The sequence below is a fragment of the Pongo abelii genome, chromosome 8 (genome assembly GCF_028885655.2).
Source record: "Pongo abelii isolate AG06213 chromosome 8, NHGRI_mPonAbe1-v2.0_pri, whole genome shotgun sequence".
Lineage (NCBI taxonomy): Eukaryota > Metazoa > Chordata > Mammalia > Primates > Hominidae > Pongo > Pongo abelii.
The window spans coordinates 30,049,168-30,072,455 of NC_071993.2; the positions used below are offsets into that span (position 1 = coordinate 30,049,168).

The window sequence follows — 23,288 nt, forward strand, 5'->3', positions numbered from 1 at the left end:
GAGCTCTCATTCTTGCCCAGCATGGCTATGGGCTCTTCTCATGTATGTAATATAATTCTGTGAACAATCCTATAAGGCAGGTACCATTATTATCTTCATTTCACAAATGAGAAAATTGAGAAACCTCAGTAATTTTCTCAAAGTCAGACCATTAGTGAGTAGAAAAGCTGGGATATGAACCTAGGCTGTCCAGTTCCAGAGCAATAATGTGTAATATCTAGTTTCGTTTTCTGGCTTGTTATGTGATGTAATTCCTGCCAGTTATTTCTCAAAATGTCAGTATCGCTATGCAAACCATCACTTACTTGATCAGTCTTACTGTGGAGAAAGGGATTGGGCTGTGCCTACACTTGGGGCACAGTGGGAGGGGATGCAATGGGAGGGGACAGTAGCCTGGAGGACTGGCACTAGTGCACTCCTGGGCTTTACATTCGATGGCATCACAGAATGGAGGAAATCATTGCACCCGTGTGTGTGTGTGGTACATACATAGCAAATGTATAGAAGGTTTCACCCCAAACTGCAAATACTCTTTGCTCTTGAGGAATGAAATGGATAATGTAGAATTGGGAGATGTCTACGTTTTAATCCTACGTTGTTTTAAATTTTAAGTGAAGTGAAATTTTAATGCTATTTTTAGAAACCCGCATAATATGGTGAAAAGAACTCTCTGGCCTGGTTTTCCCTTTTGGGAGGCAAATCGGCTTAACTCTCCTTTAAGTGTCTTAGATATTGAGAAGAGATAGATTATTTAATAATCCATTTCCCCAGGATGGTGCCCAGAGGGAAGGAAGATTATCCAGCCACCAAGAAATGCCCAGATCCTCTATTTCAGATGAACCTGACTTAATCAGGAGTGGAAGGCACCCTTTCATCTTTTCAGAGTTACACAGGGGCCCTGGGTTTCCTGTTGACATGAAGATGTTCATGTGCCCCAGTCCCAGCTGGTCCCACGTGACTGTCCTGTGGCCTGTTAGGAACCAGGCCATACAGCAGGAGGTGAGCAGCAGGCGAACCAGGATTACTGCCTGAGCCCCGCCTCCTGTCAGATCAGCCGTGGCATTAGATTCTCGTAGGAGCGCAAACGCTATTGTGAACTGCACGTTCCAGAGATCTAGGTTGCACACTCCTTATGGTAATCTAATGCCTAATGATCTGAGATGGAACAATTTCATCCCCAAACCATCCCCCTAAGCCGCCTCTGTTCGTGGAAAAATTGTGTTCCATGAAACCGGTCCCTGGTGCCAAAAAAGATGGGAACCACTGCAGTATACCTTTCCTGCCAAGGTCAGGCCCAGCCAGTGACAGAGCCCAGGAGGGGGGCCTAGGACCTGGCCATTTCTGCCTATTTCCTCTAAGGGTCAAGTTCTGCCCTGGGGCTCCTTGGGGGCTGGTCAGACCTTCTCAGAGCTGCCCCTCACTCAGAGGCTCTTTCCTCCCCATTCTCCCTCCTTCCCCTCTCCTTTCCTAGGGGTCAGCCTTGCAGCACCCTCCCAAAACCCTCCCTGCCTCCTGCTGCCACTGTTCTTAGCCCCAAAAAATGTTCCTCCCAATAAATGTCTTGCACATCTAGCTCTGTTTTGAAGCCTGCTTCCTGAGGACCCCAAATGACACGTGCTTCCCATCTATCTGTATGATGGTTTTGTTTTTTTCACTTTTTGAAAATTATGTTTTGCCAGAAAGTCAAAGATAATCGTCTGTACCAGTTTATCCTGCATATCTAGCATAGCATTTACACTAATATTTGCAGAATGAATGAATAAGAAAAAGCCTATTTTGCTTTCAGAGGCCACATGCACAACCAGACCTGCAGTCTTGGTTGGGTTGGAACCCAGAGCTGAAGACAAACCAGGCCATGTTGCTGACTGTGCTTCAAAGCAACTGGAAATGCCTGGAAATCCCCTTACACTCTGACCTGCTTGGATGTCTTGCTTTTGAAAGTGTCCGTGTCTCCTACATGACCTAGTTTCTCCTCACTGAGTCCCTACCAGGGCAGAAAAGGGGCAGGCATGTGACAGAACATGAAGGAACTGCCCTAGGCAGAAGAGGTGCTGTGGCCTGCCAGGGCTGAGATGCAGCCCCGGGGCGAGGTCCTGGCACTGTGGTCCAACCCTCTGGACACTGCCATTGGGGCCCTGCGGCTGAGTTACTCCCCAGGTCAGGTGCGGGTGGAGGAGGGCAGTCGTGGCCACAGCCACAGGCTGAGTGGGAAGGGAGCTGGTTTCTTCAGGCCCTTGGAAAATCGGGGAGGAACTGGTGTGCTAATTCAGAAATTCTCTCATAGCCTTGACAGGTACAAAATCTCTGAAAACCGGTATTTAAAATTATATTTCTAATCATGCCATTTTCTCTGCTTGGTAATTCAGGAAGTTGAACAGATGATTATGAATCATCCGCAAGTGTGGCTAATTAAATATTTGATCAATAGAATTTAGTGCTTTTCATCTGCAGAGAGCTTTCCTGACATTAACTAATTGAGCCAAAGAAAGGTATCACCTTCATTCTATAGATGGCAAAACTGGCAAAGGGAAGAGCTTTAAAGAAGCCACAAAATAAAATAAAAATTAAAAAGCGTGTGCATGCAGGCGGAGGGAAGCCTGGCTAAGAGGAACTGTGGTTCGCAGACTCCCACCTTGGGCACGTTCATGTCACTGCATAATTTATCACTGCTGGCATCAGGGCAATGGGAACGTTCCTAGGTCAGCCCATCGTAGACTTCAGGTTCCTTGAACTGGAAACAAATGAGCCGGATGGAGCTGGGGTTGGCGCCTGGGGTCTTTAGGGGAAGGTCTTCGCCCAGTCCCATGCCTAAGAGCGGAGGCTTCCTCTGCAGATCCTGACTGCGAGGCTGGGGGCGGTGCTGGAGTTGGAGCCTTGGCTTCTGCGGTGAGCAACAGCGCCACCTGCTGACCACAGCCTTCCCTCAGCGCGGCTGCCCCCCGCCAGGTGCAAAGATTTCTCCTTTGTCGCTTCCGTATTTCCTTGCCTGGCCAGTCCCTGCATTTCCTTTCCTGGCTTCTCCAGCTGGAGGGAGGCAGCTGACAGGTTATATCAAACCTGTTATAGAGACTATATCAAATCTGTTAGAGAGACATTCGGATATCAACAGCAAACATCCCCCCCTAACCCTATCACCCCTGGATAAAATTAGTGTTCATGAGGAGAGGTCTCATTCCCAGGCAGGTCTCGTTCCTCAGCTTCCACTGGAATGGGTCTCTTACCAGCGATGGGAGGATGAGGAAGAACTGAATGTCGGAGGCCCTCCTCAGTAAAGGGCACAGCAGGTGCCTCTCGGGGCTGCCTGCGAGGATGTGATGAAATCATGCAGAGAAAGCAGCCTGTTCGGGCGGGGCGTGCGATTCCACTCCCGCCCTTACCTAAGGCCCTCCCTAAAGCAGGAGGTGATCTCGGGCCTCAGTTTACCTCCATTATTCAACAACAATCAGGTACAGGGGAATGCAGACCGCCACATCTGGGTGCCGTCCTTAAAGAGCCTTGCCACACCCAGCTCTGTTGTCTTAGCCGAGTCCCGTAACTTTCGTATGCCTTGGTCTTTTGTTTATGACATGACCAATCTATCTCCCAGGGCCATTCAAAGATTTTTTTAAGAGTCAAAATCTAAAAAATTAATACTTTAAAATAGCAAGATAAGATTCCAAAACTTTCCATATTTTCAGTGCAACAGAACAATTTCGTTTTCCTGAGGAGCTGATAAGATCAGAGCAGCATTTGGTAGAGCTGCCTCATGGTCACTGATGTCCACCAAGAAACGGCACTACTGTGTAGGAAACCCAAGTCCGCCATTTTCCAAGTGCCATGTTGTTTGCTGGAGATTTCAGAAATATCTTTACATGAAGATCAGACGAGAGGAGAATGTAACAGAGTCAGCACCTCTAATGATTTCAACATCAAGGTCCAAGACAGAAGTGCTAGCGCAGGGCACAGGATACTATGAAACCAGCCCCAGCCCTGGAAACACCCCGGGCCCCATGAGAAAGGGACGCACTAGGCCTGGGGATCCTGCGGACCAGAGGAGTCAGTCGCAGGTGCTGTTGCCGGGTCATCCCCACATCTGAAGAGCCCCTTAGCCGGGGTCCCCTGGCCCGTCCATGTCCGAGTCCACTTTCCTTCTGTGCACCCTCACCTCAGCCTTGAGGCCCTACTTACTATGTCCTTATCCTGCCTGTGCCACACGTGGGAGACTGGGTGCACCTCTCCTCTCCCTCTCCTCCTTCCAGATCTTCTCTTTGGAGCTGATGGCTGAAGAACTGATGTCCAGTTGCAGTGAGAAATCCTGCCAGTCCTTCAAGGCTGATTCAGAGGACACCTCCTCCTGGAAGCCACCCTGATCCCTTCCCCTCCCTCCCACCTCCAGCCAGAAGTCCCTCCTTTGGACATGATTGGTTTCCTTGGGCTGTTGTGACAAAGTACCACAAACTGGGCTGCTTAAACAACAGAACCCGTATTGTCTCGCAGCTCTGGAGGGCTGAAGTCTGAGATCAAGGTGTGGGCAGGGTTGGTTTCTTCTGAGGCCTCTCTTCTGGGCTTTCAGAGGGCCGTCTTCTCCCCGTGCATCTGCACATTGGCTTCCCTCTGTGCACACCTGTCTCCACTTCCAAATTTCCCCTTCATATAAAGACACTAGTCAGATTGGATTAGGCCTACCCTGAAAACCTCATTGAACTTAATTACCCAAGGATCTCCAAATAAGGTCACATTCTGAGGTACTAGGGGTTAGAACGCCAATCTTTTTTGGGGGAGTGGGTGAGGGGGAAAAAGTGGGGCACAATTTCACCCAGAACAGATTCTTGTTGCATTGCTATTATTATTATTATTTTTAGAGACAAGGTCTCACTGTGTGGTCCAGGCTCAAGTGCAGTGGTACAATCATAGCTCACTGCAGTCTTGAACTCCTGGGCTCAAGTGATCCTCCCACCTCAGTCTCCCAAGTAGCTGGGACTACAGATGTGCCCACTATGACTGGCTAATTTTTAAATATTTTTATAGAGATGGGGTCTCACTGTGTTGCCCAGCTGATCTCAAACTCCTGAGCTCAAGCCATCCTCTTGCGTTGGCCTCCCAAATTGCTGGTATTACAGTGTAAGCCACCACGTCTGACCCTGCATCGTTATTTGTACTTCTTGGTGTATTATCATTATTTTCACCTCTCCTGGAATGCAGGCCCCTTGGGGCATCTGAGCCTGGATATAAGGCATATTTGTGTTCTGTTGACCCTTAAGCTAAGCACACATTCAATAAATATTTGAATAAACAAGTAGTAAATATAAGTATTCATGAATGAATGTGGACCACTGCAAATAATGAGGGGTCTGGAATATGCAACATGATACTAGAAATAGACTTCAGCAGGTGCTGTTGCTGTCATGATAACTGTATGTGAATCTGTGGAAAGACCCCATCCAACCAAAAAAAAAAAATCTTCCCCACTGGGACCTCAAGTGTCATTGGCAAATGATGCTCCCTGCTGGATCTTTGCAGTTCCTGATTTTAATAATGGAATGGCCTCCTTCAGGAAGGAAGCACAGAGGGTGAGCGTGGAGGAAGAAAGGAAGTCATAAGGAGAGGCAGGGTCCTGCTGCATCGTCGTCTTTTAGGACGGGCTCTGACACTAACCAAGTCCTGCAATCCCAAATGCACTCTTCCCCCGTTTGCTGTCTTCCCATCTGCAGAAACCACTACTAAAAATTAGGCTTGTTTTATTTTTCTTTTCTTCCATACGGGCTCTTGGTCAGTCGTTGCTCAATATTTCTTTTTTTTTTTTTTTTGAGACAGGTTCTCACTCTGTCATCCAGGCTGGAGTGCAGTGGTGCAATCACAGCTCACTGCAGCCTCAACCTCCTGAGCTCCAGCAGTCCTCCCAGCTCAGCCGCCTGAGTACCTGGGACTACAGGGACGTGCCACCACACCTGGCTAATGGTTTAATTTTTTGTAGAAACAGGGTCTCATCATGTTGCTCAGGCTGATCTGAAACTCCTGCGCTCAATCTGTCCTCCCACTTTGGCCTCCCAGAGTGCTGGAATTGCAGGCATGAGCCACTGCACCCAGCTAATATATATTTACCCTTATGGAGCTAACAAATCGTGTTCCAGCCATTTCAGGATGAATGCTAAAACGGTGTTCAGAGGTAAAGTTGGGCTTAATTCAGTGAGATTTAATAATAGACAATTTATGTCAATTTCCAAATAATACGAGTCAGTTCCAATATATCCCTTAAGAGACTTCCAGAACCACATGGCGTCAGATGTGAAGAACAATCCCCACAGCTCTGCTGAGGCTGGGAGGGTGCTGGGGCTGCGGCGTCCCCCGCGCTGCCTTTCTTTCTGTTAGCATGCATTTGCTTCTGCTCCTGCGGCTTCCTTTCCAATCTTAGCTGCACGACAGAAAAGCTCAGTAAAGGCCAGTTCAGTATTAGAAACAAGGGACGCTGGTCTGTTAATCTTTCTTCTCTATTAGTCCCCAAGGATCAGCTTTAGACACTGTGAAATCAGTGGGGCATTTCCATACAGGCTCCACACTCGCAGCTCATCCATGGTACTGATGGTAGAACAGAAGCCTCTGATGCTTTCCCCTGGCAGGTCCACCTTTCTGATCTAGTCCTCGGGGTGCATCCATTGTCAGAGGTCTGGAGCAGCCCAACATCCTTTCTCTGGGGAGAAGAGCAAATGCATGCAATGCAATGTATTTTCTTTTCAAAAAGAAGAAGTCTTCTTTGGGCCAAATGCCCTACCAATATAGTTAATTTTCAGTTATTTGCATTTGAATTACCTTGATATTTCTGAAAACAGAGCACTATACTTTTTTTTTTTTAGAGACAGGGTATTGCTCTGTTGCTGGGTGCAATGGCAGGATAATAACTCACTGCAGCCTCTGCTTCCTGGGTCCAAGTGATCCTCCCATCTCACCTTTCAGAGTAGCTGAAACTAAAGCCATGTCCCCACCATTACCAGCTGATTTTTAAATTTTTTGTAGAGGCAGGATGTCACTATGTTGCCTAAGCTGATCTTGACCTCTTGGCCTCAAGGGATCCTCCCTCCTTGGCCTCTCAAAGCACTGGAATTACAGGCGTGAGCCACCCCACCTGGCCTCGCACCAAACTCTTTATTGACTTCTTGGTTATTGTCCCCTGTTACTAGTTGCTATGCTAGTTCAGAAAGGCTTTGCACAGAGGTCCATTTTGAGACTTCTGTGCCTTACCTAGGTCTCAGATCAAGAAAGTCCTGTGATGGCTGAGGACAGTGGTGGGAGGTCAGTGGGATTGGGGCTCAGGACCATTGCTGATTTAGGTCTTCACACTGGGCCTTCTGTGATCTTAGAACATCACACACCCATAAATAAACCTCCAAGGACCAGTGTCTGCAACTTATTGCTAACAAAAAATTTAAGATGCAGAACAAAAACAGTTTTTGTTTATATATTTTTAATATAGGGTCTTGCTCTGTCACCCAGGCTGGAGTGTAGTGGCGCAATCATGGCTCACTGCAGCCTCTACCTCCTGGGCTCAAGTAATCCTCCTGCCTCAGCCTCCCAAGTAGCTGAAACTACAGGGATGTGCCAGTTTTTTTTTTTTTTTTTTTTTTTTAATGTGAGCATACACATCTATGCTAGTAGATGTAAAGAAAAATCCAGAAGAATATAAATCAGATTATTAAAGTACTTGTATTTGGTTAGTGGTATTACTTATGATTTTTGATTCCTAGATTATATATCTTTGTAGTGATTGCATTTTTTACATAGATCAGGTGTTACTATTCTTTAAACTGCTTTTTTGTGATATTTTACATATATATATAAAATGTGTTTGTATATGTGTGTGTATATATATAATATATATGCCATAAAATACACTCATGTAAGTGAACAATACTTTTTTTTAATTATTTTTTTTTCCTTTTTAGAGACAAGGTCTCACTCTTGTCACCAGGTTGGAGTGCAGTAGTATGATCACAGCTCACTGCAGACTCAAACTCCTGGGCTCAAGGGATCCTCCCTCCTCAGCCTCCCAAGTGGCTGGGACTACAAGCACGCACCAACACACCTGGCTGATTTAAAAATTTTTGTACAGATGGGCTCTCACTATGTTGCCTATGCTGGTCTTAAACTCCTAGGCCCAACGATCCTCCAGCCTCGCTTCCTAAAGTGTTGGGATTGCAAGAGTGAGCCATGGTGTCCGGCCTCAAAAATCTTTAATACCTTTATAGAGTTGTGCAGTCATCACCACAATCCAGTTTTGAGACATTTCCATTACTCCGAAAAGATCATTCATGCCATTTGCAGTTAACCACCACTCCCATCTCCAACCTCAGCCACTGTTGATCTTGCTGTGTGCACAGATTTGCCTTTTTGGGAAGTTTCATATTAAAAGAATCAAACAATATGTGGCCTTTTGCATCTGGCTTCTTTCACTTAATGCTTTTGAGGCATATCCATGTTGTAGTGAGCATACGCAGGAATATCTGTCCCTTTGCCGTCGGGGAGGACGCCATCGCATGGAGGTCCTGCCTTTTGTTTTTCTGTTTCTCAGTTGACGGTCATGTGGGTTGTTTACAGGTCTGGGCTATTATGAATAATGCCGCTATGAACATCTGTGTCCAGGTCTCTGTGTGGACACACACAGCTAATTTTATAATCAAAAAAACAAAACCAAAGGACCAAAATGAATTCTGGAACTGTTTCTGGAATACGTTTCCCTTTACCAAAATGGGAATTCTAAAGCAGGGCAGGAAATGTAGGAGAGAAAGAAGTGGGCTCACAGCAGCCTTTCCCCTCCTCGGATTTGGGAACAAAGAGGCACGATTGTCCCACTCTGGAAGTGGCTCATATTCGCACACTTCATCCAAAGCTGCAGAACACACTCAACATCCCGTCTGCCCCGTGGCACATCTGATATCGATCTCAACCCAAACACTCACCCCTCTCATGAGTCCCTTAGTTCAAGGGCAGCACATTAAGGACATCCCACTTCCCTGCCCCTGCTGCAGTGAGAGCGGGGGTTTGAGTTTGGAGGAGTGTGGAGAAAAGCCCCAAGCACCAGTGTCAATTCATGGGCTGAGACTTTAAGGTTTAGCAATTCAAGTGTTTCAGCTAGGTCCCTTCCCAGTGTACAAAGGTCAAAGGTTGCCGTTATGGAAGGAAAAGGATCAGAAAAAAACATGGAAAATAGGAGCTGGTTCTATAAGCAGGAAAGAGATGCAGGAAACAATTCAGGGGAACAGAGGCAAACAGTTAACTGGCTCTCCAAGCTGGGGTGTCTTATTCACTAAGAAGTGGCAAGAAGCAGACAGACAGCACGTTTTGGGAGGGACAATGGTTTTTTTTTTTGAGACAGAGTCTCACTGTATCGCCCAGGCTGGAGTGTAGTGGTATGATCTCGGCTCACTGCAACATTCGCCTCCCAGGCTCAAGCGATTCTCATGCCTCAGCCTCCCAAGTAGCTGGGATTACAGGCATGCGCCACCATGCCCAGCTAATTTTTGTATTTTTAGTAGAGACAGGGTTTTGCCATGTTGGTCAGGCTGGTCTCAAACTCCTGACCTCAAGTGATCCACCTGCCTTGGCCTCCCAAAGTGCTGGGATTACAGGCATGAGCCACCACACCTGGCTGCCAATGTTCAATACAAGTAGATAGACACAATTTTAAAGGACTTTGGGAAAATCTGGTGTTCATGAATATTAATGAGGACACCTGTCTTATTTATTACAGCGGCTCTCCACTGGTAGTTCCTGTAGCAACTCAAGCTCCTTCCTGGGTATCTAAGGATCCAGGTGATATCTGGAACCTGCTGCAGAGGTTGCAGTCCTGCCTCTTTCTGACCCTCAGGTTGCCCTAGTGACTCTAGGAACCTTTCACCACACCTCTTTGCGTGTTATCTATGGAACATCGACTTTGAGCCTCTCTCTCTCCTTTTTTCTCTCCTTGCTTTGATTTAATCCATCATTTCTAGGTGCGTGACAACACTCCCTAACTTAACCCCCCTGCTTTCCCATTTTAACTACCATCACAATAATCTTAATACTGGCAGGTATCTAGCACTTGGCGATTTTCAAAGAGCTTCCACCAGTTCCTTGCTCGGAATCTTGTGATGCAGGCAGGATAGCTAGGAGTGTCTCCTTTTAAAGGAAATCGAGGTAGAAAAGTTCAGTGATGACCCAATATCATAAAAATCATAAAATGGTGAGACCAGGAGCAGGTTATAGGTTTCTACCCTGGTGCAGTCCCAGGATGGGGCCCGTAAGTCCTGAAGTTTCAGGCAAATGTGCTGTGATTGGATGTATTAAATTAGACTAACAGGGAGTGGGGAAGGGCTATGACAATTCAGAGTAGGTCTGTAGAATATGTTCACAAAACCATGGATTTAAGAACAAAGGAGCTTGTGAGGAGTTTCCTAACTCATTTTTTAAGTTTTCTAGATGTCTTATCCATACAATTTTTTTTTTTTTGAAATGGAGTCCCACTCTTGTCACCCAGGCTGTAGTGCAATGGCGCGATCTTGGCTCACTGCAACCTCTGCCTCCTGGTTTCAAACGATTCTCCTGCTTCAGCCTCTTGAGTAGCTGGGATTACAGGCATGTGCCACCATGCCCGACTAATTTTTGTATTTTTAGTAGAGACTGGGTTTCAACATGTTGGCCAGGCTGCTGTTGAACTCCTGGTCTCAGGTGATCTGCCTGCCTCAGCCTCCCAAAGTGCCGGGATTACAGGCGTGGGCCACTTCGCCTGGCCCATACAATTTTTTAAAAGGCATTGAGATCCTAAAATTGAAATTGTAGATATAGCTGTGGGATAAAGAACTTCTGCTGAATGATGATTTGCAAAAGTATGTCTTCAATATAGTACTGAGTACTAATTTTATGGGGCAAATAGCTTTGTATTTAATCTTATGACCTTGTATAAAATCTTGCCCTAAACTAAATTCAAATGTATAGTCATTTATACTTAATGACAAAATATTGTTGCTATGTTAATATTTACCAAAAAAAAAAAATTCCAGAAAGGAATATGCTTGGAATTCAATGTGAACCAATCAGTTAATTGTTGTGTTTATTCTGATGCTTTTATTTGGGAGTCCTATATCACAAAATGACATGTGTACTGTTTACAACAGGTATTAGAAATTGAGATGTTTTTATTTTGACTATTTGAGAGTAAAATTGTAGATAATGTTCCAAACCATCATCAAAAATGCAGAGCAAACTTTTCAGTATATAAACTGTACATAAAAACAAGGCACTATACATTTTTGGGGAGATATTAAGGTAGAAAGGTTGATTCGCATAGATTCTCCAGAGTCCATGCCATTAAGTACAAATTCTTTGTTCATTTTAGCACCGGAAGCAGTACTCAGAACAAGTCATACCTAATGCTGTAGGAAACATTTCCAAACGTGTATGAAGATACATATTGGTGGCAGAGCTAATTCAACAGAAGCAACTCCATCTACCTTTTCATGTTATTTTGACACCAAAACAAATCTTGAAAGTGAATGAATACATATTGCTTTGTTAAATACATATTTGACTTATATGGTGTTTATATAAATATATATATATTTTAGAATCCACAAACTATCAAAATAACACTTTATAAAGAGAACTGCTTCAAAAAAAAAAAAAAAGGCATTGCCTAGCTGGAACAAGAAGGCAGTGCTATCTATAGCAGCTGCGGCTTAAGTGCACATAACAGATACTTTTATTAATTCTGATAACCTGCTGAATGGTGGAAAGAAGTTTCCAAACAGTTCTCTTGAACATTTACAAAATACACAACTCCAGGACAAGCAGTATCTTTAACAATGTCAGGTTCTGAAAACTCTGATTGAAAAATACTTTGTGAAAAACACCAGTCCAAAAATATATATCCATTTCCCTGGTGCGGTGGTATTGGACGTGACCGTGAGGCTCCTCTGGCGTCTCCCCACTCAGAACAGGCCTTTTGCTTTCTTCAGGTTCACCTGCTTCCAGGCGGGCAGGGCGTTGTATTCATCCCTCGTCATGTCTAGTGCAAACTGGAAACATTGGGAGAAGCGCCCCGCGGCTCAGAGAAAGGAGCCAGGTGTGCGTGTGTTGTCTTACTCCCATCCCCACCCCACCGGAAGAACCGCTTACCTCGAAGTCTTCGTCAGTGAGATAGATCTCAAGCTTCAGAGGATCGACCCCCTCCGGGAGTGGCCTGGCCAGGAGGTCGGCCAGCGGGTAAATGGTTTTGCAGAGCTTGGCTAAGACGTCTTCCACGAGGGTGATCTGATTGGAAACTTCCGTGTCCTAGAGAAGAGGAGGGGGCAGACAGGAGAGCTCGTGTCCTACATTTGAACTTGTTTTATTAAGTGCTTGCAAACACACAGCCCTGTGCCATCTGCACACAGCCTGAGGACGCATAGTTTCATATCACTGAGGAGGAAATGGCTCTGAAAGAAGAGCCATTTCCAAAGCCCTGCAGTTGTCTGGACTCTTAATTTTTAAATTTTAAATTAAAAAATGATATTTTTTGAGACAAGGTCTCACTCTGCTACTCAGGCTGGAGTGCAGTGGTGCAATCATAGCTCACTGCAGCCTCCAGCTCCTGGGCTCAAGTGATCCTCCTGCCTCAGCCTCCTGAGTAGCTGGGACTATGAGTGTGCATCACCAGGCCTGGCTAATTTATTTTCCCTTTTCCTTTTTTTTTGGTAGAGACTGGGTCTTGCTATACTGCTTAGGCTGGTCTCAAACTTCTAGCCTCAAGCGATCTTCCTGCTGGGATTACAGGTGTGAACCACCACACTTGAACCCAAATTTTGTTATTTTTTTAGAGACAGTGTCTCACTGTAACCCAGGCTGGAGGGCAGTGGCTCGATCATAGCTCACTGCAGCCTTAAACTCCTGGACTCAAGCAGTGCTCCCACCTCAAGCCTCCTGAGTAGCTGGGACTATTGGCACATGCCACCACGTCCACCTAATAATTAAAAAATTTTTTTTGTAGAGACAGAGTCTCGTTTCTCTGACTTTTAGATGTTTTCTCACCTTGTCACAGAGTTTCAAACAAACCCTGTCTCAGAACTATCTCTGGAAAAATGTTTAGGGACTTTCCCATGGGTGAATTATGGACTAAGATTAGTAGATTTGAAGTCTAAACACCAGAAGCCTCCAAATAATGGAATTTGTTTAAAAATATTAAAAAATAACCTGAAAAGAAATCACACCCCCCTTCCCTCCCCTGGCCCCATTTCTTAATCTGCAATAGAAAAAGAAGGTCAGAAAATGCATCTAGAATACTCTGGAGCAGAATCAATTTTTTTGTTTTTAAAACCACTGTGTGAATTTAATATGAACAAACTATTCTGGGTAAATTCTCTTCCTCCATTAAGCTTGGGACCCCAGATTGGCTGCTGTCCTTTTGGGTGGGTGGATGGTGGGAATGCATGACTAAGAGCTGTTGCTCATATTAGAAATACATGGGGCAGACTGGTGGTCAAGAGGCAGGTTTTGGGCTGGGTGCAGTGGCATGTGCCTGTGATCTCAACACTGTAGGAGGCTGAGGTGGGAAGAGTCCTTGAATCCGGGAGTTGGAGACCAGCTTGGGCAATATGATGAGACCCTGTCTCTATAAAGAATACAAAAATAGGCTAGGCATGGAGGTGTGCACCTGTAGTCCTACCTACTTCGGGGGCTGAGGTGGTAGGGTCATTTGAGCCCAGGAGTTCAAGGTTTGTGTGAGCCATGATTGAGTCACCACACTGCAGCCTGGGTGACAAAGCAAGATCCTTTCTCTAAAAAAAGAAGAGGTGAGTTTTGGATGATCTTGCCTGCCTTTGAGTAGTGACTCCTCCACTCACTGGAAGTCACTTTGGCCAAGTGACTTCGTGTTTTTGTGCCTCTGTTCCCACACCAGTAAAATGGGGATAATAATAAGATATCTTGATGGACTGTTGTGATAAATGAGAAAATCAGTGTAAAGTGCTTGGAGATGTGCCTAATGCAGAGTGGGCACTTGATGAATGTTAATTATTTGTATAACTTGCTGGTGTGGGAAGCCTGACTCTTCTCTGGCTGTAATCCCACAGGCCTGCACAACAGTAAATGGCCCCGCTGCTAACCCCCAAGATCTATAGTGAATACACAGGGAGGATGGTGAGTTATATCCTTCTGAAAGTGGCTCAACTGTGCCACAGAACTGATGTTTATGATTTCTTTGGAATAAAGATCAAAATTAACTCTCCTATTCTTGAAATTCGAGAAAGTTATATTTGTCTTATCTGAGTTCCTTTCTCAGGAAACCAACCACCAGGCATCTCCAATAGTATCAAAAAGCCAGCAGTGGCTCATGCTTGTAATCCCAGCACTTTGAGAGGCTGAGGTGGGCAGATAGCTTGAGCCTCAGGAGTTCAAAACCAGACTGAGAGACATGGCAAAACCTCATTGAAAATACAAAACAAATTAGCCAGGCATTATGGTGTGTGCTTGTAGTCCCAGCTATCTGGGAGGCTGTTGTGGGAGGATTGTCTGAGCCCAGGAGCTGGAGGCTGCAGTGAGCTGTGATTACACCACCGCACTCTAGCCTGGGCAACAGAGCAAGACCTGTCTCAAAAAACAAAAACAAAACCTGAAGCTTACCAGGCCCCTTACCCATCATGATGCCTAACCAACCCCCTGCTTCCTGTTGACCAGCTCCTCTTCCTCACCCCTCCCTAATTCCGGTTTCCCACACATGGTTACATTTCTTCCCTGCTATAAAAACCCCTAATTTTAGTAGACCAGAGACACAGATTTGAGACTTATGTCCTGTTCCCCTTGGCTGTAGCACCCAAATAAACTTTCTTCCTTGGCTGTGCTTGTCTCAGTGATTGGCTTTTTTCTGTGTAGTGAGCAATAAGCCCTAGACTGAACCCCTGGCAATTTGGTAACACCTGAACTTAGACTGCATGCAGCGGCCACAGAGCTTGTAATCCCTAGAGCCTTCTGGTCTAACGAAACCATAGTTACAGTGAACAGAACCATCTCATTCTGGCTGCGGCAGAGACCAAGCTGAAGTCAGCCCCTTCCCTGTGTACATCAAGTCCATTTGGCTCTAGGGAGACAGGTTAGGGTGAGCAGTGATGTCTGTACTACCCAACAGCCCCTCTCCATTGCTAAGCAGAAGTAGATTCTGTTTGTTTAAAATTACTCGAATTTCCTATAAAATACACTTGGGTCATTTCCCCAAGCAAAGCAGCTCTCCTACATAGTAAAAAAAATCAAAACGGTAAAAAACCTATCTCTCACCAAATCAAAACAAATCCTTGGATTTGCTATCGCTAGCAATGTTAATAGCTCATATATAAGAAATTCAACATAGCTATAGTAAAATTCTTTCCTGTGTGGTTGGAAAAGAAAACATTCTAGATTATAATATATTTTGGTAGATAGAAGTTATGATAAATGCCTCATGCAGAAATACCAGGTGGTCTCATAAAAGACAATATTAATGAGATGTTGAGCGATCCCTTATCATAAGGGAGTCGCGGCACCTCCATTCATTCAGTTTTCTGAACATACTAATTCATCAGATTTCGTTTGTGTCTCCTCTACACAAGGTTAACGTCTGAAACATGAGGGTTTGGCTGTGCGTCACATGGACACTGAGAGACAAGCAATGCCAAGCAACAGGTTCTTAGCAAACAGAATGAAGAGTTCGCAGCTTTTATGTACATATATAGTTCTCAGCATGATTAAACTCACCTTTGCTTTTAAGTTTTTAAAATTTGGGTATCATGTGTGGAAAATTACTAAAATAGCTAATTGATTTTCCATTAGACTTCTCTTCTTCCTAAGCAAATTCTATGTAGATTTGTTAAGATGTTGCAAAAGGAAAAATATTTTCCCACTCTGAAAGTGCAATTGGATGCTCTCCCCAAAGTCAAGTCAACCCACAATCCAAAAGGCGCAGGAGCCACCTTCACAGGGCAGGAAAGCGCGCTCACCATCTCTGTGATCTCAGCGACGTCCTCTCTGTGCTCCCAGCTGGGAAACATATTGGTGAATGTCAGCGGCTCCAGACCAGCGTGGATAAGGTAAGACTTGGGGGCTGGCTTCTTGAGATTTTTTCCTGTAGTTACACAGAGTGCAACGTCAGTAGACCCAAGGGAGACCCTGTCTTTTGCTGATTTTCCTTGAAATCTTTTCTTCTTTGCCAGAACTCATGACTTCATGCTTAAAATGCAAGTTACCAGTAGTTCATAATAACACATGGATAATGTTTATATAAGATGTTAATTTCATGCCTGTGACTACAATAGTGACCTATAATCAACCTGAGTCTATACTTCTTGAACCTAACAAAACGCTCTGCATTCCTGGAAGGGAGAGAGAAGCTGTCTGCAGCTTCTGGGTGGAGCATTTTCTTCCTCCTGAATTCACCTGTAGAGTCATCCCTCTCATTTCCTAGCACAGAATTAAATCCCATAATGACTGACGGCGAACGACAGCATCTTATACATCCACATTCACTATAACATTGGGTGGAAGATATGTTATTTATTGCTAAAGAGTTTTTCAGGAAGAGAATCAATTGCACATACTCAGTGACATTAAACTAGTTGTGTCAATGAAACCATAAAAATTACATAAGATATTAATTACTGGCATTTTCATTTTATATAAAAGACTAGAAATTTCATGTGAAAGAACCATGAACTTACTATGGGTATTTCTCTTTGGATATAATACTAAAAATAATAATGAACAATAAAAAGGTTGGCAATGGCCGTTCACTGTTTGGGGGAGACCTCCATTCTCCAACAGCATGGTAGTGCTTGCAGATAACGTACAGGGCAGAGGCCAACTTGTCTCTCACATGATCAACCCCGAGTACAGCGGGGTTTTAATCTGCCTGGGGCATTCCACAATACAGCCTTTATTCTTGAGGGTAACAAGTTAGCCTCATAACATCAGAGAGAACAACTACTACTTCTTCATGCTGGCAGCTGAGAATGTGCTAATCTAAAAATTAATACATCTCAAAAAGTTAAAGGGGAAAAAAGTGGTTTCATCACCACCTGCCAGGCTTTATGGATGCTGGCTGACACACACAGAAAGGGAAAGGGGTCTCCTGGCTGGGCGTGCCTGAGGGGCTTCCCCATCTGTTCCGTGCTGCAGGCGCATTAGAGGGAGCCTCACCTTTGCAGTACTGGAGCACAGTCTCCATCGCGCTCTTCCGGTCGGAGGCCCAGCGGATGCGGGCAGAACCAGTGATCTTGTTCTCGATGGGCCACCAGCCTTGCCAGAGGTATACCTCGTGGTGATTGTCAACAAGGAAAAGTGCTGTGAGGGCAGGGACAGGGCCAGACCATCAGGAGCTCCTTCACGGACACTTTTAGCTCACTCCTCCCCAAACCTAGTGGATGTTGTCCCTCTCGACTGCAGTGTCACAGGGGGAAACCCCCTTGGCTATCAAACCAGGGGCAAAGGGACAAACAGAGAAACCTAGGACACCCCAGCCCTTTGACAGTTCAACAGGAAGAAGCCTGTAGGCAGAGAGGTGGCGTCGAGGAGTTGGTCTCTTTCATTCCTCGTCCTTCAGGTCCTCCTCCCTTTGCCCCAGCTCAAGCCCCTGGCCCTTCTGGATACTGGCAGGGCTGTGCTAAGAGTGGAAGGGATAATGCATGTGCCACTCAAGGGACTGTTAGCACCACGTATCTCCGAAGAGCACAGTCAACACTGGAGCACACATCTCACTGCAGACAGGTAAGTGCCATTCCTGCCCTGCGCGTGACTGCTTAGCAGTGAGGTGAGCTCATGGCTGTCTTACAGAGAAATGGGCTTTAAAAAGCAAAACTGCCACCGGGAGTGGTGGCTCATGCCTGTAATCCCAGTGCTTTGGGAGGCTGAGGAGGAAGGATTGTTTGAGCCCAGGAGTTCAAGACCAGCCTGGGCAACATGGTGAGACCCTATCTCTACAAAAAGAAAAAAAAAATTAGCGAGGCATAGTGGTGCATGCATGTAGTCTCAGCTACTCAGTAAGCTAAGGAGGGAGGATCGCTTGAGCCCAGGAGTTAGAGGCTGCAGTGAGCCATGACTGCGCCACTGCACTCCAGCCTGGATGACAGAGTAAGACCCTGTCTCTAAAAAATAAAAGGAAATAAAAATCAGAACTGTTCTACTGCCTTTTCCTCCTAACTTTTTCTCCTCCTCAAATTGTCAGCCTGACTCTTACTCCAGGTGGCAAAACGCCTCTCACTCTTGCTAGTCGGCTCACCGTGTGTCCTTTCCTGGCATGCATTTCAGGATTCTGTGAAAACCACACTTTAAAAGCCCAGTGGAGGTTGATAACCCGCCCTGAGCCCCAGGATGAAGGGCGTGGGCATAGCCTCTCTTTCTGGTGGCTAAGATTTTCCAAGCATGACATGTGCACTGGTCAAACTTTCAGTGCTGCCCTGGGCTCCCAGTGCAAGCTGAGGTCCCTGGCTGCAGCTCCAGGCTCTTGTAATGTGAGAAGCAACAAACACAAACTGAGAGGCAGCTGACCTTGGCTTCATTGGAGGGTGGGTGGGAGGGGTTGTCAAGCCCAGTTTCTTGTGACTTTCCCAACCAGAATGAGGGCACAGAGCCCTGACCTTGGGATCAGAAGACCTGGGCTGGAGTTTTGGCTCTGCTGCGGAGACTTGGTATGGCAGACCCTGTTCCCTGGCTAACTTAGCCAATACCCCAACATCCTTCTCCTCTGCCATTTGCTTCCCCAGGCTCCCTAGCAGCTGGGGCTGGCCATGTGACAGGTTCTGGCCAATGGGATGTAAGCAGAAGTCTGCCGGGGGCTTCTGGGAAAACATGTGCTTTATCTGATTAAAGAGAAATATGTGGCTATTAAGTGGCCTTTTTTCCTTCCCCCTTCTTTCTCTATCTTGAATGCAAACATGATGGCTGGAGCAATGGCAGTCGACCGGTGACCATGCAGCAACAAGACTGAGAGGAAGGCTGAGAGAAGAGCAGAGATGCCAAGCCTGCCACTGTGGTGCTCAACCTGTTCTTAGCTGACGTCTTTGGGTGGGTTAAGTGACTGAGTCTCGTTCCTTATGCTATAAAGTGTGGCTGATTTCACTCTCCTTCCTTTTGGTGTAGGGGTAAGGATGAAATGAGTGTAAGCACATGTTCTGGGTGTTCTGGAGTGTACTTGGCACTTAATCAATAAAAACGTAAAATCAAAAGGCTTTCTGGAAGATGCACCTTCTACTGCTCAGCATAGCTGCCCCCTGCAGGCCTTACCTGGCTGGGGTGCGCTGTACAGATCTTCCTGCAGGAAGGGCATGGAACTGATCACAGAGGGGGCTCGGGCAGGGTACACAAACTCCGTGGCTGCAAAATCCCCAGAGGAGCTGCTGAGGATGAACAGGCGGGGTGCGAAGTTAAAACTTCCAGGATCTTTGAAAGAAAAGAGAACAAAGTTGAAGATATCATGTACATCAAAGTAAATTCCAGATGAAGAATGAATGTAAAATATGAAATAATTCAAAGCACTGTGGAAACACAGGTAGGATTTATCTGAGCTTCAAGGTGGAGAAGGCCTTTTCAATTGCAATAGTAAAATAACCAATCAAAAGGGAAAATAATGCATTAATTATATAAAAATGAAAAACAATGCAAAATTAAAAAGAAAAGAAAAACCAAGTAACAAATGGGAAATATTTGTAATACAGCAACTAGTTAATATCCTTAATACATGAAGGGACATACATAAGGAAAAAATAAATATCTTAATAAAATGTGCAAAAGACACAAATAGAACACTCACCAAAGTAGAAATTAAAATGGTTAAAAAATATATATAGATACTGTGTATATATGCATATATATACACAGATATACGTATGTGTATATCACAAACACATATGTAACATAAATATGCATATATGTTATATAACAAATATACATATACTGTATTTTATATACATTATACATGTATATAAATATACATATATATGTACTCCTAAGTAAAACAAAACAATGCTTAGCTATCTGTCTCCTTTCATCAATTTGGCAAAGAGGACAAAATAATCTGCTGAATGTGTGATTGTGCTGAGAAATGAATGCTTTTGTGTGTTGCAAGTGACAGTGAAACTTGGCCTGAGCTGATACACGCTATCAGACTTTTATAACAAGCACGGTGGTTCCACATCTAGGAATTCCTCTCAATTAGGAATGAATGTATAGAATTATTTTAAAAAGTATTCAAACTGCATTATTATATAAGGGAGAAAAATCAGAAATAAGAAACAACTCAACTCCCCAGCTGTCAGAGACTATCAGGTAGAGAGTGGCATATATTCACAGAATAACAGAATATCTCACAGCCATTAGAAATCTAAATTTTAATAACTTGGGAAATTATTCATAATAAAGGAAAAAAGCAGGTTACGAAACAGTAGATCCACATATTATTTTTTAAAAGATATTATATATAGCACAGAGAAATGTGAATTCTGTTACTTCTGAGAAATGTGGTTATAAGTGACTTCATTTCTTTTTTTAACTTCTCCATAATTTCAAACGTTTTCTAGGCATTATGTTTAAAAAGCTATATAAAAGTTTATAAACATTGAGGGGCAGAGTAGTATGGAGCAGTTATGAGGATACTCCATTGCTGCCCAGCCTTGGGCAAGCTGATTAACTTCTGTATGTTTCATTTTTCTCATCTGTAAAAATGGCAGAGTGTTGGGTTGTACTAACGGAGTTACTATATGTAAGGTGCTGGCTGGAACTGCTTAACAAAAGTTTGCTTTCCTTCTAATGTTCATCTGTATTTTGAGAACAGCTGGCAAAGTACACATATACACACCTAACCTCACTCCGATGAACGGGAGTGCCTATTCTATACAGACCCGGCCTTTGTATTTCCAAATAGGTTAATGACTGAAGGGCTCTGGAAAGGGGATAAGAGGCCGGCTTCCTTCCCCAGATCCCACTCCAACACCCAGAGGACTGCTATTTCTCAGGTGGCAGCTATGAGGAAAGAAATAAAATGGTGCCCTGAGTCCCTAAGACCTTGGAAGGTGGCTTGGTCCCCAGGAGGCCTTGGGAGCTGATTTGCCAGTGAGAATTTGAAGTCTTGGTGTCCAAGTTAAACTCACCCCTGGGGAGAAAAAAACTGTTCAATCAGCTGGACATAATACTCATCACACTAGATTTAAGACAGACTGAAGAATTAAGATAAAACATGAATGGGGCACAGTGGCTCAAGCCTGCACTTTGAGAGGCTGAGGCAGGCTGATCACTTGAGCCCAGGAGGTTGAAGCTGCAGTGAGCTGTGATCGTACCACTATACTCCAGCCTGGATAACAGAGCAAGACTCTTGTTTCCAAAAACAAACAAAAAAACCAGATCATAGACTGTGGATGCCACATTACCTTGAAGCATGCAATCGTAGGCTTTCCTGTCTCTCCTTCCTAAGGCGTCCCAGAATCCGAGTGGCTCGGAGCCTTCATCACACTCGTGTATTGTGACTTTGCTGCTACTATGCAGTCCTGCTTCCAGGGGACATCTGCAAGGGAGAAACTCCAAGAGTTCTTTATAAGTCTGGAGAGTGCTGGCGACCCAAAATTATTATTGCTATTATGATAACAGCTTTATAATAGCTTTATTGAGATATAATTCACGTCATAAAATTCACTCTTTTTATGTGTACAGATTTTAGTATATTCACAGAGTTGTGCAACTGTCATCACTAATTTCAGAACATTTTCATCTCCCGGAAAAAGAAGCCCTGTACCCGTTAGCAGTCACTCCGCATTTCCCCCATCCTTAGTCCTCAGAACCCACTAATCTACTTCTGTATTTATGGACTTGCCTGTTTTGGACATTTCATACAGATGGAATTATATAATATACGTTCCTTTGTGACTGAGTTTTTTTAACTTAGTGTAATGTTTTTAAGGTTCATCCATGTTGTAGCATGTATCAGTACTGAATTCTTTTTTATGGCAGAATAATATTCCACTGTATGGCTATGCCACATTTTTTTCATCCATTAATGTGTTGGTAGATATTTGGGTTATTTCCATCTTTTGGCCACTATGACTAACATGGCTATGAACCTTCACGTACAAGTGTTTTCATTTCTCTTGGGTAGATATCTAGGAGTAGAGTTGCTAGTCATATGGTAACTGTATTGTTAAATCTTTTGAGAAATTGCTAGACTGTTTTCCAAGTAATGTGTAAGGGTTCCAATTTTCACATCCTTGCCAATACTTGTTATTGTCTGCTTTTTTTAATTTTAAAATTTGTGGGTATATACTAATAGTAGGTACATATATATATGGGGTACAGATATAAATTATTCAAAACTAAATCTGGAGATCAGTTCACCGTCTCTTCTACTTTCTAAGGAAAAGCCATTCTTACTCATGAATGGAAAAATGCTCTGCAGTTTATAAGTGTGTGTGGTGGAGGAGGGGAAGTTGACTTGCCCCTAGGGAGGGATGTTTAATCACATCTAATGTGTCATGAAAATTACACACATTTTTATACAGAACAATACATATTGACTATTTCTTGTCTTTCTCTCCTGCTAGAACATGAACTTCATGAGGACAGAGACTTGGGCTTATTCACCACCAAGTCCCCAGTTCCTAACTCCAGTTCTTTGGAGTTGTTAGAAGCAGGTTGCCCAAAGTTCATGATGCAGAAAAACCATTTTTCTGAGATTTATAGGATAAGTCCTGTAAGTCCAGATTGCTTGGCGCCAATCAGGTACTCAATAAATGTTTGTTGAGTGAATACGTGAATGAGCTCTTCATTGTTTTTCTTTTCCTCAGTGGTCCAAGTAAACCCTCTGATGGGCCTCAAATGCCTTGGGCCACCTCAGGGCATGTGATTTCTCACCCCTCCCCATGTCCTAGCCCACAGGTGGTTTGAGATGAAACATCTTGTTTCATATCTGCCTCTCTGTGGAGAGGTACCTGCCCCGTTCTCCTCTCTGCCCTCTCTGGGTAGTGTGTTTTCAGAGCGGACACAGGGGCCCTGGCCACTGCCCTGTTCCAGAACCCAGAGAATGGGGTTCACCAAATCAAACTCTGGGGACATGTGCCCCTAGGAAGCTCTTCAGTTTTCCTCACTGAGGTCCTCACAGGTTTCAGTTGCCTCCTGAATGCCTGGGCGACACTGGGCTTCTCTGGAAGCTTGCAATGCTTATTTTGCCTGGGCTGCTAGGAAGCGCAGAGCCACAGCGGCAGACCACCCTACCGGGGGGCCGGCCACCATAGCGTCCTCCCTGGGCTGTGGCCTTCACTGCTCTTCCGGTTCCCCTCTTCCCCAAGGTCCCCACTCAGTGC

General features: G+C 44.7%; 1 protein-coding gene and 1 long non-coding RNA gene across 10 annotated transcripts in view; one reads left to right on the forward strand and one right to left on the reverse strand.

The window, feature by feature from the left end:
- Positions 1 to 11,050: 11,050 nt before the first annotated feature.
- The window catches only part of SVIL (supervillin), a 190,137-nt gene continuing 177,899 nt past the window's right edge, over positions 11,051 to 23,288 (reverse strand). For all 9 annotated transcript variants that reach the window (XM_054522129.2, XM_054522130.2, XM_063727519.1 and 6 more), the window contains 6 exons: positions 21,366 to 21,499; positions 19,228 to 19,383; positions 17,146 to 17,289; positions 15,951 to 16,075; positions 12,124 to 12,279; positions 11,051 to 12,023 (listed from right to left, as the gene is read on the reverse strand). In XM_054522129.2, coding sequence (XP_054378104.1) covers positions 11,937 to 12,023; positions 12,124 to 12,279; positions 15,951 to 16,075; positions 17,146 to 17,289; positions 19,228 to 19,383; positions 21,366 to 21,499 — 802 coding nt within the window. In that variant the 3' untranslated portion in view covers positions 11,051 to 11,936. The remainder of the gene's footprint in view (positions 12,024 to 12,123; positions 12,280 to 15,950; positions 16,076 to 17,145; positions 17,290 to 19,227; positions 19,384 to 21,365; positions 21,500 to 23,288) is intronic.
- On the forward strand, positions 12,617 to 22,737 carry LOC103891605 (uncharacterized). The gene is made up of 5 exons (XR_008510361.1): positions 12,617 to 14,121; positions 15,564 to 16,040; positions 17,570 to 17,712; positions 18,892 to 19,008; positions 20,864 to 22,737. It is a non-coding gene; the product is annotated as an uncharacterized LOC103891605 (long non-coding RNA).